A 16211-nucleotide genomic window follows, 5' to 3' on the forward strand; every position below is an offset into this window, starting at 1 on the left:
AACGTTCACACTGATGGATAGCACTTCCCTGATCTGGCAGATGTGACCTTGTGAAAAAAACCCTCCTCACCTCATTCTCTTTCCTCTCCCCTGTGCTCCTATTACTGTTTTTTATATGCCCATGAGCACACTTGAATTCTGCCCAACAGCAGGTGAGTGTGTGTGTGTGTGTGTGTGCGTGTATGCATGTTTGAGATGCAGCGACAAGAGCAGAGCCTCGGGCCCTCTTCTAAGTGCCCTTCAATCCATCTCTCACACATGCACACATACATCATACCCCTCGATGGAGGAGCTCATCACAATGTCACTTTCAATTTGGATGAGCCCACGGTCTGTTCAGGAGATATAATGGATTGGATGATGGCAGGGAAATGGATGATGCAGCTCAGGTCTCCTGCAACAAGAATTCACATTTATGATCCTCTCACTCTCCTGGTGCTGTCTTTCAGTCCTCGTACCACATTGTCTTTCCCAATAGCACACATTTTAAAAAGCCAGAGTTGTTGAAAAATGATCTAAAAGTAGGTACTACTTACAAACATATTGTATGTCTGGGAGTGTGGAAGGTTCCTGAGATATGCTTAATGTCTGTACAGAATGTGCAAGAGGAAACAGTTGAGAGAAATTCATGTATTTCGGTCCCCTGCCAGGCGAAGTGTGGCTCTCAAATTCTGAAAAATAAATGAGAAACAATCCAAATTGTTGCCCTCAGATTAGCATGGAAGTCTTTGTGTTTGTGTTTTCCATGAATCATAACCTTCTCTAAGAGATTCAGCGTCCTTTCAACAGTCTTTGAAAGTTCTCACTCTACTGTAAACTCATGATGACACGAAATGAAAAAAGTCTGGCTAAATTACAAAATGTTTCTCAAATACCGCAGTTAGAGAGGGAGCACTCTTGCAGAAATACTTTTCATGTTTGTTTTGCATTCTCTTGGATCCTGACAAGATAGAGCTACAAATAATAATTTCAGGAGGTTAAAACAAGGCCAGAAAGTTTTCCGTACTTCAGCTGACGTGGTGCTCGTTAAGCAAGTTCTTATCAGAAAGCAATATTTATGTGAATCTCCTGAATACAATACACAATATTCTTCTGTTGTGAGTCTTATTGGGATAAAGATCTGCCTTTGTGTTCAGGGGCAGACAAAGGTAGTGCACTAAAGTCCCTGTTCATAAAGCAAGGGAGAGGCATTTAATGATGCACAGTTCTTTAAATGTGTAGTTGAAGTCTTGAGCCCCCATCAGATGAGGTGTCTATGATTTTCCAGGATCTTTCTTGTAGCAGGGATTTCAAATAAAAATAAAGTAGAAATCTCACTATGTTAAATCTCAGAAGGGTTCAGTAAGGCGGCACAGTGTGACCGACTTCAGTTTAAGGGTTGTAAACATTTACCTGGTGTGCAAAAGGTTTATTTTACATGTTTTTCAAATAACAGTACTTTTTATCCAGTCGGTGGTAACAGAAAATATGAAAATGAATCGCTGTGGTGTCTTGTAATTCAGGATATAAACCCCAGACACCACTAACTGTTTTGACAGTTAAACATTATGCCTAGGTCAGTAAAATGTCCAGATCTAGCAGCCTCTGCAGAAATCAGATCACTTTTATCCGAGCTCACAGCTTCTTGACAGTAAAATTCTAAGTGGAAACACCCGGGGTCTGATGGAATCATAACAAATAAGAAAACTCCCCTGCAGCATCACATTTATTGTTTTAGGAGGCCTATTGATACATGGTGGTTTCATTGTGTAAAAAATCCAATATGTTTTGTATGAGAATGTGAGAGTACTTATCAGCAGTCTTTTACAAGTAACACAAGATGTGGGATATAAAACGACAAGAAGACAAAGTTTTATCCACCATTAGGAAACTGTCGCCTCTAGAACTACAATAAACTTCAGTACATTGTAAAAAAAAAAATGCTTTGTTACAAAAAAAAGTCCTGCATTGAAAATCCTATTCCAGGCAAATTACAGAAGTACTACCAAAGTATACTTAAAATACAACAAGTAAAATCACTTGTGATACACAATTGCCCCTTTTCCGAATACTGTAAATTGTATTTCTGGTTCATAATTATTGACGCATGGATATGTAAATCATTTGAATGTTTAAACTGGTATGAAAGTATACTCCGACATCAATTGGAGGAGAAATATAAAGTTGCATATAATGAAAATACTTGTACATAATTAAAAGTACTTAGTTACACTCCACCGTTGAACAACAGATTACAATAAACTGATTTAGTGTGTTTGTGTGTTAAGCACATCACTCTGTAGAGAAGCACCTACATGTATTGTATACTGCTTTTGATAACTCCGTAATCCCACTCCCTGTATTATAATCCTTTAATGTTCATGTGGGGGGTAGAGTAGACTTCATGGTGCCATTTACAGTACATATTTTAAATGATCTTTTACCCCCGAAATTGATATTTTAATTCAATCCTATGTTTATTTGACTACAGGACGACTATCACACTTCTCTCCCATTTTCTAAAAACAAACATTTTCTGCTCTTTTTCCACACTGGATTTATATATTTTGTTCAATTTGTACCATAACCATATTTGCTCTTAGATTGTTTGATTTGTATACTAGGAAAGTAGATTATTCCCCAGCCTTTTATTACATTTTGCTCCCTCAGTGTCTCCAGTTAGAGGGGATGAGATTGGTTTGCCACTGTGATACAGTAAGTTCTCATGTGCTGTAGCCATTAGTCAAGCTTGTCAGGGGGGATATCCATAACAAACCATATCACTAACGCCACAGCCGCAGCAATGAAAGCTCGGGATTCATTGTCCCAAGGGGATATATTGTTAATGCTTGTGTGAAACTCACAGAAAGTGTTTCTCTTTGTTCTCTGTGCCCAATTGTGCCATTGTACAACATTCAAAGTAAGTGGCAGCGCCTCGTGAATGCAAAACAACATGCGTCTTTAATGTAAACATGAATGCACAAATGAAGGAGCTTATTTCCAGTAAGTATAAAACTCAGATTCATCATTGGGAATGTTCTCATTGTGCCTAAAATAACACCAATTTACTGCAAAACATCTGAAACAATTCATTATGACAGATCGCAATGGGAGATGGAGAAATAGCTCATTCTCCAGTCGGCTGTTTGTCACTGATGTCTTATTACCAGACTCACAGCTGTTTGACTATCAAGTCATTTTACCCAAGACTGAGTTCCAAATTTGTTTTTTTTTTCATGATTGAAAATAAAACAAATTACCAGCTGGGTGCCATCATTCTTCATTTTAACAAGTAAAAATAAACATTTTGTTTAGTCAAGTGTTATTTTCTTGATAGTAGTAGTGTACAGATGTGAATATAATGAGACTTTTCGAACATTAGATGAGAGAACGATGGAAACAACTACATTTTTCCACTTGTTGCAATTATATATGAGAGTTGTTTGCAATGATATTTGTTGTGTTCTTGTCTTCAGAGCATGACGAGTGCCTCAGCGGGCTCCACAACTGCGATGAGAACGCCCTGTGCTTCAACATGGTCGGAGGCCACAGCTGCTCCTGTAAGCCGGGCTACACCGGCAACGGGACCGTCTGCAAAGGTAAGCACCACCGTGTAATCATGACCTATGACTTCACATCCAATAGAATCAGCCACAACAAAAGTTATCTTTCAGAAACACAGCTCAAGGTTTTTGGAATCATACATCCAGAAGAATTAACCCCAACTATAAGGGGTTTTACTCACACGTGTTGTACTGAAATGATCATATAATGAGCAATAAAACATGAAATGGATTCCTCTAAATCTAAATCAAACAGTCTTTTGTCTCCAGGGAGTCCATTAAACAAGCCTTTTTTCTAAACCTATTCTTATGTACTGCAACATAACTGTACACATAACATTATCGTAGTAGTTAAAATCATCTTCCCATATGGCTGTTCTCTTCTTCTTGTTCTCTCTGTGAGGTTTTTCATTCATTTTCATTGCATCATGAATACTGCAGTATCATTTCTTTTTAAAAATAAAACAATCATGCACAACAATTTAGGAATTTCCTGCAATATGTCCCAACTAACAATCATTCCATGAGCTATTCCCAAGTCAAACAACATGCATTTTCAGGACCATGACACTACCAAGAGTATTGTGGTCTCATCTGCACTCGCTGAAACGCCTTCTGTGAACCGGGTGTAATGAGTGCCCCTCTCAGTGTTTTATCCTATTAGTAATCTCTGCTCTTACTAGAAAAGCGACTTGACCTTAGCCCGTTAATCAATCCCTTCATTAGAAATCCATTTAAAGGGGAAGCGCACTGATCCAACACATACAAATCAGCTTACTTATGCTATCGGGAGTATACTTTTATAATGTCTTCTATGCAGGCCAAAACATTTAATGATTCTGTTGGTTGACTGAGAAAGAATTCAAGAAATTGTAAAGCGACATAGTTACACATTTCTCTGTAAATCGACTGATTCACAGTACTGAATGGCCCTTTGAATACAAGTGAAAGCACTCTGCGGTACTCCTATCACTGCATAGAGCATCTTTTCTTCCTCTTTATTCTGGGGGAGCAGCATATACGTGTGCATATATTTCACTTATTTAAATTGTATTCTGTCAGCTTCAATGACGTCTCTGTGTTTTGGGGATACATTAACCAACATTCTTCACATTGATAATGAACATTTTTAAATTAACCTTGGTGAGATGCATTAATCACGCAAAATAATATCATGAGGGACTGTAATGAATCACACCACCAAATTAGCTCTTATTCTGTATGCAAATACATATGCTGCTGCCGGTCTAATTACATAGTTAATGCTCGTTAATCTTTGTGAGTAATGGCTCTTCTCCTCTCGTCTACCTCTAGCCATGTGTGACGGATTGTGCCAGAACGGGGGAACCTGCGTCTCACCTAACAACTGCGTTTGCCAGCAAGGATTTACTGGGAGGAGATGCGAGACAGGTACGAGTTTATTTTAGTTCCACTCCTACATTTACTTCCTCAAAAATAGCTCAAGGAAGACTTTTGGCTGAATGTGCGAGAATGGACGACAATCAGGAAGAAGAGTCAAAGATTTAGGATACAATCTAACAAAAAAATAACAAAAGGGAAGAGGAGGCTAGATCACTGAAGAAGGGTACTTAAGATCGAAGTTTTACATTTAGTTATCTTGGCATATCTGGGTTCCCCGTTTAAAATGGAAGTGATAATTCCTGCTCTGTGGAGCTGATCTATAACAGCTGAAATGTTTCCTGTGCCTACACACTGCTATATTCCCCCTGTGTGTTTATTTCAATGTATTTGTGGCTGTGTGTTTGTCAGTGGTTGTGTGAGAGTGTGTGGGTCCGGGCTCCATGGTGAATAATGGGCTTGTACCTCTTCCAACGGCCTGATGGAGGATTTGAACTGCAGCTGCAGCAGTATGGGAATTACCTCATATCACAGCCCACATTAATCAGGCTGGCAATCCTCCTCATATAGGCTCCGTACCACAAACAAATTTCAACTGCACAAACTCCTGATGCAAAACATCCGATAGTGCATGATAGCCTAAGTATTAAGTCGGCCAGTGTTTATAGCAAAGACTGTATCACTGCTCGCTTTCGTGTATGGAAATATGTCAAACACAATGCTGTGATAAGACCTGGGGCTTTAGATTCTATTCAGTGTGTTTTCCCCTGCAGTGCTGGTGATTTAAGGTAACCAAGGAAGGCTGTAATCCTGTTGGTTGTACTAGGTGCACCATATGTCTTATCTATAGCAGCAGCACCTTTCTCATAACCCGTTTCAACCTTTGGCGGCGTGTCCTTGAGGAGACAAGCGGCCGAGCTAATAGAAAGTCAAGTCATGACAGTTGTGTGTGTGTGTGTGCTTCTGTTGGGGCGAAACAAACGGAGCCTCCCTGCTTGCTCATTGGTTCAGGTATTGATTGCACATAAAGGACCCTTTTTTACGATGCGTCTTTTTTACTGCCAGTCTTAAAGTAAATGAATTTCTTCATGGTGCTGCTCTGGGATGCTGAGGAAGGGTAGTGTGTGTGTGTGTGTGTGTGTGTGTGTGTGTGTGTGTGTGTGTGTGTGTGTGTGTGTGTGTGTGTGTGTGTGTGTGTGTGTGTGTGTGTGTGTGTGTGTGTGTGTGTGTGTGTGTGTGTGTGTGTGTGTGTGTGTGTGCGTAATTTATGTGATATGTCATTTGAAGTGAAACACAAAAAAGATCAAACTGTAGCTGTATCTTGCCATGCAAATACTTTTGGTTCTGTCTTTGAGAAAGCTGCCTTCACCCCAATATTTGTAGGTCAATTGAATTGTGTTTATTGCGCTCACAACATGAGCAAGATATCAGAATAACCTGTACCATTCACATGTATTTATATATTACACTATTTTCCTTTCTGTTTCAATCATACTGCTAAAGTGAAGAAGTATAGTAGCTCCTCACTTTATAATAGTATAATAAATCCTCGAAAATGTTTATATTCATTGCTTGAGCATAATAAGATAAAGTAAATTTAATGGAGTCATCACAATTTGATCATAGACCCAGGTAACAGTTAGAGTAGCTTGTCAAAACACAAAAAGCAGGGCAAACAAAGGTAGCCTGGCTTTTTCCAAATTTAAATCACCTCTTAGATTAATACATTATAGCTCGGATGTTTATAAATACAAAAAAACAACATTTAAAAACAGCAAGTCTTTTTATTTCAGGGGTATAATCTATGGGATCAGTAAAGACTACAGGACGTTACATTTTACCATTCTTGGACATATTTGTATGGGAGCTACTTTAGTTATCAGTCTCAATGCTATGCTAAGCTAACTGTCTTCTTGCTACAGTATCAGATTTAATGTACAAATAAAAGGGGGCTTCCATTTTCTCATTTCAACCCACTTTTTATTGTAAACTGTTCCTTTAAATGCAATCCTTCAAAGTTATGAGATCAGCATCAAAACAAAAAATCAATTTACCGCCGTTGAGGTGGAGGCGAATATATTAAAACCTTTAGTTGTACTGTAACGTTGGTGAACCAAAACCTACTTTCTACATCAAATTTGAATAAAGAATGTCTTGTTGCAAAACATTTTCTCCATAAAAACAGACATCTCTTTCTTAATCACACCATAGAGTCATCGGGGGATGGAAGTTTGGTTGCTCAGGGACCAGTCTGTTTTTGCGCTCCTCGCCACTTATCATTGAGGCTGATTAGAATTTGGGGTTTTGGGAACACAAACAATCGCTCACATCGAGCAGAATCTCTCGCACGCTTCATATGCCTCAGGCGACAAGATGTTTGTCACCACAGCTGCTGCTTCAGTGTGCACATCTATCTCTCTCCTCTCTAACGATCACATCAGAATCAGCTCTGTGACAGCTCCAGTGCCATCCTCCTGTGTTTTAAATGGGTTCCTTAAGGTTTTGTACTCCAGTTCCACCGTCAGGGTCCCATGCTACAGGGCCAAAGCCTTCGGCAGCGTTTAGAGACTTCACCAGTCATTCAGTGTGAGTGGGGGAGTCCGTTTTATTGTCTCCTCACAGCTTGACAGGAGCTCCCACTGTGGCAAGTGTCTACTGGAGGAGCTCACAGAGATGTATGGAGGTTAATGTACTGTTGGATATGCTGCTCTACTGGTGGGTAGAACGGGAGGGAGGAGGGGCGATGAGCACAGTAGTTTGGGGAGAAGAGATGGAGATGTAGGAGGAGAGTGACAGATGCAAAATTCGAGGAGGGAGAGGAAAGAGAAGTAACGACCAGGAGGTGGGGGGGGGGTGTGGGGGGCGGTTGAGAGGAGGTGAAGTGGAAAGGAAGATACAGAGATGTTGGAAAAAACTGACAGATGCGGCGATGGAATGGGAAATGCATCCAGAGAGATGGGTGGTGAGGGGCCAGGGGTTAGTGAGTTTTTCTCTGCATTTGGATGCGGAATCAGGCTGGAGGAGTCGGTGTGGCAGGCGGAGGAGAAGCGGAGCTGGCTGGATGAACATGGAAAAGCTTTCACTAAGTCTGAGCTCCCAACCCCCAGAACCCTGCGAGCTTTTAGAGGCCTCCCAAGGGATGCCACCACTTCTGCTGCTGCAGCGGCAGACTGACGGCCTGTCATAAGACACCGAACAGGAGCTCTTCAAGACAGTGGGGATAGATACACGCACACCTACGAGCGCACACACACACACACATTTCCGTAAGACACTAACAGTTTTCCACATTGTCAGCCTGCCCTCCCACATGGATTGTTGCACGTCGATGTGTTGTACTGTACATTTGTGTAGTCTGTAATTGTACAGTGTGTGTGTGTTATATTTTTTTATGGTCTTTTAGTGACTGTGTGTGCGCTTGGTGGTTTGTCATTACCATTCAGGGGGAAAAGATGGGGAGGGACAGGGGACACGCATTTCTGACAGACACACACCAGCTAGTGGAGAACTCTGACACTTCATGAATTATGCAGAACACAGCTGCGGCAGGGCACATAGACTTCATTCGGGGATATAAATGTACGCAGGGCCAGCCATGTAATGTGTGCCCCGAACATGCCGCATTTTCAATATGGTTGCCTCAGGCTAGCTCCATTCCTTATACGACTTTTGTGAGAGATGGGCAAACGCTGTAATATGAGGTTTATTTTTCATCAAAATGGAAGTCCATTTTTTTCCCTGTCTTGGAGAAGTCCAGCATAAAAATGTGCTACTATACCTATAAGAATGATTGAGAGTCGAAACTGAATGTGTGGTGAAGCCTCTGATGGTTGTTGTTTTACCTACTAGGGCTCAAATGCCGGATAGAATGAGCGGGTTTATTATTTTCTGAGATTAATCACCTATAAATTGATTTCTCTGATTAGGTCAAGTCAATACCTCGTTGAAAGTGAAACCATTTCGTTTTATATTTCAATCATATATGTTTTCCATTTAACTGCATGCTCCAAGTAATTTATTTTTGCGATTTAAACCTCACCACAGAGAATCAATGTTGCCCTGGGCATTATATCTAAAATAGATTCAAGAGGTTTTAATTCATTTGAATTGTGTGTCTAAAAACAGCATTCAAGAGCAAATACACTACACTGCTACTTAGCTTTCGCTGTCAATCATAAAGGGTATACATTATAATTATTGTTATTAGCTCATTTATTGAACATATTCAAAACAAAACATAATAATAATAAAAAGAAGCAAAAAAAACCTAAACAATATATACTCAAGTAGTTTCCTACATATTTAAAAGGGACAAAAAGAAGCTTAAACACATTTCTGGTCCTCCCCCCTCTAGCATACATTGTTAACTGGAAATCAAATTTCAGTTCTTCATCAGCATGTCTGATATTTGATTTGTTGTTGTTTTAAACAAATCATCCCTTTGTAAAAAATGAATAAACAACTAACTTTACATTAGCTGTTATCGATACTTAACTCTACTAAATGCAAAATTATACATTAAAAAGGAAATTGAGAACTTGAGTACATTAGGTAAATGTAGCCCAACCTAAAGCACACAATCAGTTATTTAGCTTGTAATTGTGAGGATGATTAAAACAATTGGTGACAAATAAAGACGAGAATAATAAGAAGATATAAAATAGAGAAAAAACAAAAGATGAGGAGTCGCATTTAAAAATATGGATTAAATAAAAGCACTTGATACTAGATAGATAGAATCGATAGAATCGGAGGATGAAACCCTCTTTATTAGTCACATACATGCACACAGCAGAGCACACACAGTGAAATTGGTCCTCTGCATTTAACCCATCCTAGTACTAGGAGCAGTGGGCAGCTATTGTGCAGCGCCCGGGGAGCAATGGGGAGGGGGGATTGGAGGTGTCCTGTGCCTTGCTCAAGGGCACCACAGCAGGGCCTAGGAGGTGAACTGGGACCTCTCCAAGTAGCAGTCCACTTTCCATTTTCAAGTCTGTTCGGGGACTTGAACCGGCGAACCTAAGATTCCCAGTCCAAGCCCCTACTGACTGAGCCACTGCAGGACTAATTGAGTGTTGCCCTATCTTGTCGCTGTAACCCCTGTCTATCAAAGAGTAGTCATCACTGAAGGTTGTGTTGGATACCTTTACTGTGAGTGCTTTTGCATAACCAGTTAAAATCAAATGGAAATAGACAGGTGTAATCATGCACGATTCAGGACCATTTGTTGCAAATCTATGATTTAATAAGTGTTTCCTTGAAAAAGAGGTTAGAGATACTCCTCTTGTCCGTAGTCATTTCCATCTCCCCTATCTCCGCCTATAGCGCTGTTTATTTATTTATTGTTTGAAGATCTTCACTCATGTTGCATAAAAGACCCCTTTCAACACAGTTTAAAGTATAGGAGTTATCGCTAAATAAAACATGTTGCAGTTGCATCATAAAGATATATCAGCAGGAACTAAGAGTGAAGAGTGTCTTTACAATGCTTTTAGAAAATACCTCATGAATTTAAGATTTAATGGAGGGCTTTATGATCGTCTTAGCTTTTGTTTTAATCAGGAAAAGGACTGTGAAAATGTTCTTCCAGCCTATAGCCTCTCCGTGAAATAATTGGACAGAACATCTGTGAACATCCCTTTCTGTTTCTGACCCAGACGCGTTTGTAGACTGAATTTCTGAACTGCTCCTACCAGATGAAGAGGGAGGTAGCGTTTGTGTTTCGTTTTATTTTCAGCTCATTATCTTCTCCTTTCAAGCCCCTCTAAACTTGTTATGATGCTTTTGCCACCAGTTAAAATCTTCTGTCACTGCTGTCAGTTTTGTAGCTAATGGCCATCTCTGGCGTCCTTGGATGGCCTCTTCAACTTCTCAGAGGACGCTTTGGGCTGCTTAAGGGAGAAGAGCATTTGATCAGATGCTGAGGATGGACACCTATCCTTTCATCTTTTAATTCATCTACAATCTCATGTCCTCGAAAGCACTTTTAATCATCTGCGGCACTGAATCACACGTAGGCTAGTTTGGCTTCAACAATGATCTTTGAGGACAAGGAGAAAGGGATAATAGATGTAATGTTTGGTGTTAATGATGCAATCTGGATTTGTGACTCCTACACACTCCTGGAGGGTTATGTTCAAGAGCATCATCGGGGACCCCTGCCTGCTGTGTTACACCTACACTGTAAATTGATGTTTTATTGGTAGGAAAAAAACTCAAGTCGTGATCATTTACCAGCACACTTCTTCCAAAGTGAGACGCTCGTAAAGAGATGTGATCTAATGAGAGGAGCGTTGTGTACCTGTGGGTAAAACGGTGCCTTTTCATCAGAGCTTCCATATTTAAATCAATAATAATTTAGTTTTTGCCACCTTTTCTCTACCTTTACAGTTCTATAAGGAAAGATGAAGGAAGATACGTGAGAGAAGGAAGAGATAAGGGACATTTAAAGAGCACATATGTAGAGAAGTCACATGAGAAGTGAGGAGGGGGGGGGGGTATTTAATTTTTGGGTGATAGCTGATGAGAGGAGATAAGAAGAATGGAGAAGAGGGACCAAAAAAGAAGATGATTTATTATGAGATGTAAAAATGGAAACAGAAAAAATAGCAATGAAGACGAATGTGAGGAGGATGGTAGGAGACAAGTGGGTATCCATTGAGTTCATGAGGAGACTTTGAAGGCAGGGAGGAATGGACTGTGGAGCCCCGAGGTCATGCTGGCATATCGACTAGGACAGAGAGCTGAACAGGGCAAGACAAACAATTTGTTCCCACAGACCTCATTTACATTGATGTCGAGCTCCAGGAAGCTTGTCAGAGTTTTAGAAAAAAACACACAGTCGATGTTGCTGACTGAAAGATAGACAAAACAACATATTGACAAAGAAACCGACAGCCAAAAACTAAGACAGACAGATGGCAGGTAAATATGGAACAAGCAGATAAATGTTGGCTTAAACGTGCATGACAAGCGGGCTTATCTTGGTTGAAATGCAAAGGACACAAGACTGTTGGATTACTTTAAACAGCGACGGCCACAGCAGGTATTACACAATGTTAGGCAAGGAAAAAGCATCACAACCTCATCACAGTTGATGTCTCCCCTGGGCACCTCCCACCCGACTCTCAGGCACAGGTAGTGAATATTTAAAACCGTATTAATTTTGTTTCTCCTCTTGACAGCTCCCATGATGCATTGCCACAGCTCTCCCTCTCTCCCTTTGCTCCACGATTTACCCACAAGGCCTGGGGGTCTGTGGCTGTTGAAGCTCAAGCGGCTTGTTTAAGCACAGTGATTATGTATTCATTATTTATTTAGCGACGGCCTTACAAAGCCCTCACTCAGTCACCCATAATTAGTGTGTCTTAATTAGGCCCTGCTAATGGCTGGAGCTGTCATTTAGCTCGGCACAACCTGCTGCTTCTACCTAAAGGACACATCTCCCTGGGATAGCTCGCTGCTGTAGCTGCTGCACTGCAGCAAACCCATCCGGACCCTGGACAGCTACATTGTTTTAAAGGCCAATGGAAAATGAACTGCATGTTTCTCTGTGCTGTAGCCTAAAGATCTGCCGTGTAGAGAGCATGTCACTATTTGAGGTAAAATATGTATCTAAAAGTCAAGTCATATTTTTGTTTTGTTTTGTTGCAAGCATCTAACTTTTCATCTGCAAGCTGGAGTGTTTATTCTTTGCATGTAGACACATGTATTTGCATAAACCAGTGTAAGTCCTGGGTCTATTATTGACTGAGAGTCAGTGTATAAGCCAAATAAAAATACTTTGAACCATAACCTGCATTGACTTTACAGTAAAAGTGTCTCTTATCTACAATCATGGACACAATATTGTATGCTCCCAAATAGAAACAGTCAACAAAAAAATGCACAGCTAACATATTTCAGCGTGGTGGATAAATGGCGGTACAGATATAACACATTGAAGAATAAATGTAGGGAAAATATCAGGCTCTGTATAGCTGCTAAGTGCTACACTATGCTCACCAGCAAGGTAACTGTTGTAAGTGCAGCTTTAAATGTCACTGCTAACACGACTCCTTGGCTTATATAAACAGAAGATAACAGTTACCAGCACAGGTTTGTTGTGTCTTGGTGCCCCAGCTGTCAATCATCGATCCTCCCACTCACAGGCCTGGACACCAGAGGAGCATTTCTAATTCCGTGTGAAAACGCCTCCTTCGGGACATGAAACAATAGTTTTCTTTTGCATGTTTTTCTTGACTGAAATCTTATTCCAATTTGTGATATAAGTTGTACTTCAAAGGGAGGAGGAGCTGTACAGCTATAGGTAAGTGATACAGAGTGATTGCCTTCTGTATGCGCTTGCAGCCACCGATTGTTCACAAGACTCGTTTCCAATTTACCATGATTACTCATCCACTCTCCCACTCAAGTGCTTGCAGATATGGATTTGCGTTCCAGTGTCTGTTTCATCTTCAGGAACCCAGTGTGTAACTCAATTTGCCCCGGGTTTCATGATGATAGATTGATTACTTGGGTTTGCTCTTTCTCTTAATGAAGACTGAGGACCAGTGACAATCACTCAATTACACTTTACTGTACACAAAAGAGCAGGGTTCAGGAATCTCCTACCTTATCGCTGTGTCACGTCCATGCCGACAACATCTTTGTACACATTGTTATCAATTTAAAGGTTCTGTAGCCTTTTCTCAGCCGTCGTAGCAAACATGATGTGACATGAACAATTCAGCTCATTTCGTTTCTTGTCAATTGGCATTTGACTTAGGAGCAGGAGGAATGGTTCAGTTGGGATCCAGAGATGTCTGAGTGGAATTCCTGCTGGAGCCTATTGGGATTATCAGGTAGAGTTTGATGGAAATAGATTTGAATTAGGTTACAGTACGGGAGACATGCGTGTTGCAGCAGCACTGCACCTAAAGCCTCGGATATATCTGTCAGTCAAAGAAGATAAAAGACGTAACGGGAGAAGCAACAATGTTGAAGGCAAGGATAAAAAAGCAGGGGTAAAAGCAAAGAACTGTACCTGTCCAGGATCAGAATTGGAAACGGGGACAAAGTGAGGAGGTCTGAAGTTGAAGGGACAATGAAAGGGAGGGGTGAAGAGAAGAGGGCAAGACCAAACTCTCAACTCTTCCTTTTTCTGCTCAAAGAGAATGAAAACTGCAGGGATGGGGGAAAGGTGATGATGAGGGCAACTCTGTTATTGCCTCTGCTTCAAAACAGAGATGGACAGGGCAAAGTGAAAAAGGGAATATTGGAAATGTGAAGGCAGAGGGGGAAGACAGAGAGGAAGGGGGGATTGGTCATGGCGGAGTGGCGTAACAAGCCCAGGAGGGTGCAGAGGAAAGACTGTCCACTCGTCCTCAGAGAGCGACTTTAATAGAGCCCTTGTTTCCGGGCTGCCACTCAGGATAACGAGAAGGATAACTAGTGTGTTTCATATCGAGGGTTCTTTTCTCCTCCTTCGCTTATTCCTCCTCCATCTCTCCCTGCCTCCTACTCTTCCTCCTCCTTCCTGTTCTTCTCTTAATCTAGAACATCCTCCTCTCTTCGTGTAGGTTTTTCTCTTTCAGTTTCCTGGCTTTCAGTTAGCAACTTAACTCTAAAATAACTGTTCCGTGGCCTTGACCTCTCCAAGAGATAGAGACAGAGGGATAGCTTTTATTTTGTTAGTGTACTCCCTTTTTTCCAGCACATCAAGTCTCAAAAACACAACATGATCCGACACGTGAAAACACTGCCACATCCACATTCTTAAAAGCAGAAGCCTGACGATTTAGCAGAGAGAGCTTTCAGGCAGCGCCTTTTGTCTAATAGTCATTTTTTGATGATTTAATTACAATGATCTTCCATTATCATTTACGCAAGAGGATAAAAGAGAAGGCGAGACTTTTGTGAGCGTGTTGTATCCTTGTTGCACCTCACACATTCAATCTTGTCAAGTCCAAGGTGTGACAACAGTGAGATTTTCCGTCCAGCAATTTAAGAGTTGATTTGACGGCAGGCTGAGAAGTGTCGGGCGGTAATTGTATCCGACAGCTTTGGCTCAGATGAAAGAGAAAACAATAAATCTTGTATCGAGGGTGTAACCCACAGTTGTTAGAGACAGACAGTAAAGTTTTTAAAACACCTGAATGGAAACTGGCTGAAAATAACCCATTTACATATTTTTAGATTCTTACCTCACCCTCTGTATCTGGTATAAATAGTATCTGACTGCTGAGTAGTACTTTGAACAATTTCTTACAGCCTTATTGGGGAGAACATGATGAATCGTACACATTCAGCTACTTACGTTTTTATATACAGGCAATAAGCCTCGTGCAGCTTTTCCCAAAAGCTCCCTTCACTTTTATCACTTTGAATTTTAAAGGCAACAAAGAGCATTGGATATTTCTCTTCAGGAGTGGGGATCATTTAGATAGTACGCTAGTTATAGTATATGCTGTTGACCGTCGTATAGCTCAGTGGGTAGAGCTGGTGGCCATATACTGGGGTTTGATCCCCATGTGGTGGACCCAGGTTTGAATCCGAGTCCTGATTGAAGGACTCCGGATTGAGTCCCTTTGCTGCGTGTCTTCCCCTCAGTTTCCCCATTTCTCAACTGCACTATATTAAAGGCACTGGTTGCCCAAAAACTTCTAAAATATATATATATAGTATATGCTGTAGACCTGTGAATTTATTTGTGTCATTTTAACCCACAATTGCTGTTGTTAGGTGCTCTGCTCCCACCAAACTGATAATTAGTGAAACATGAGGGTTTGCCAGACAAAAAGACAGAAATAAGGAATACTCTGCAGGTCTTGTAGCAAACCTGCTAATCAGACGAATGCGGGTCATTTTTGAATAGATAAATCCTTAATCTGCAGGACATTTCATCAACGGTTAATCTGCTGCAGAAATTCTATTAAAAAGCTGAGGGCTCATTAGCCAATAGATCTTAATCCCATTACCGCCTGGGCTGAGGGGACCATGTGCCCGTCTGCCTCTGCTCTATGGGGAGTAACGTTGCATGCAGTGGTGGAGAAGGTCAGCCACGGCACACTGCCATTTTCATAATGAGAGCAGAGCATCATGCATCATGCACAATCATAAAAAAGCCATCACTGACTATACAGACACATTCAATCGCGGTGCATGTCCGGGCCTAACGTATTTAGCCCCTCTGTGTAATAACAGGCTTTATTTCCTGTCTCGTGTGGGCCCGACCCTTAGTTTAATTAAATGTTAGCTGAAATATCAGAGTGATCCGTCTCTCTGTGTGTTTTATGCTCATTGTTGGAAATTATATTGATTTGTGCTTGG

General features: G+C 41.0%; 1 protein-coding gene across 1 annotated transcript in view; it reads left to right on the forward strand.

Annotated features, from left to right (window-relative positions):
- Window positions 1–16211, forward strand: part of nell2a (neural EGFL like 2a) — a 71098-nt gene that overhangs the window by 43500 nt on the left and 11387 nt on the right. Inside the window, exons 14-15 of the mRNA XM_063908439.1 lie at window positions 3456–3578; window positions 4857–4952. Of these exons, the coding sequence (XP_063764509.1) occupies window positions 3456–3578; window positions 4857–4952 (219 nt within the window). The remainder of the gene's footprint in view (window positions 1–3455; window positions 3579–4856; window positions 4953–16211) is intronic.

The sequence above is a fragment of the Eleginops maclovinus genome, chromosome 2 (assembly GCF_036324505.1).
Source record: "Eleginops maclovinus isolate JMC-PN-2008 ecotype Puerto Natales chromosome 2, JC_Emac_rtc_rv5, whole genome shotgun sequence".
Classification (NCBI taxonomy): domain Eukaryota; kingdom Metazoa; phylum Chordata; class Actinopteri; order Perciformes; family Eleginopidae; genus Eleginops; species Eleginops maclovinus.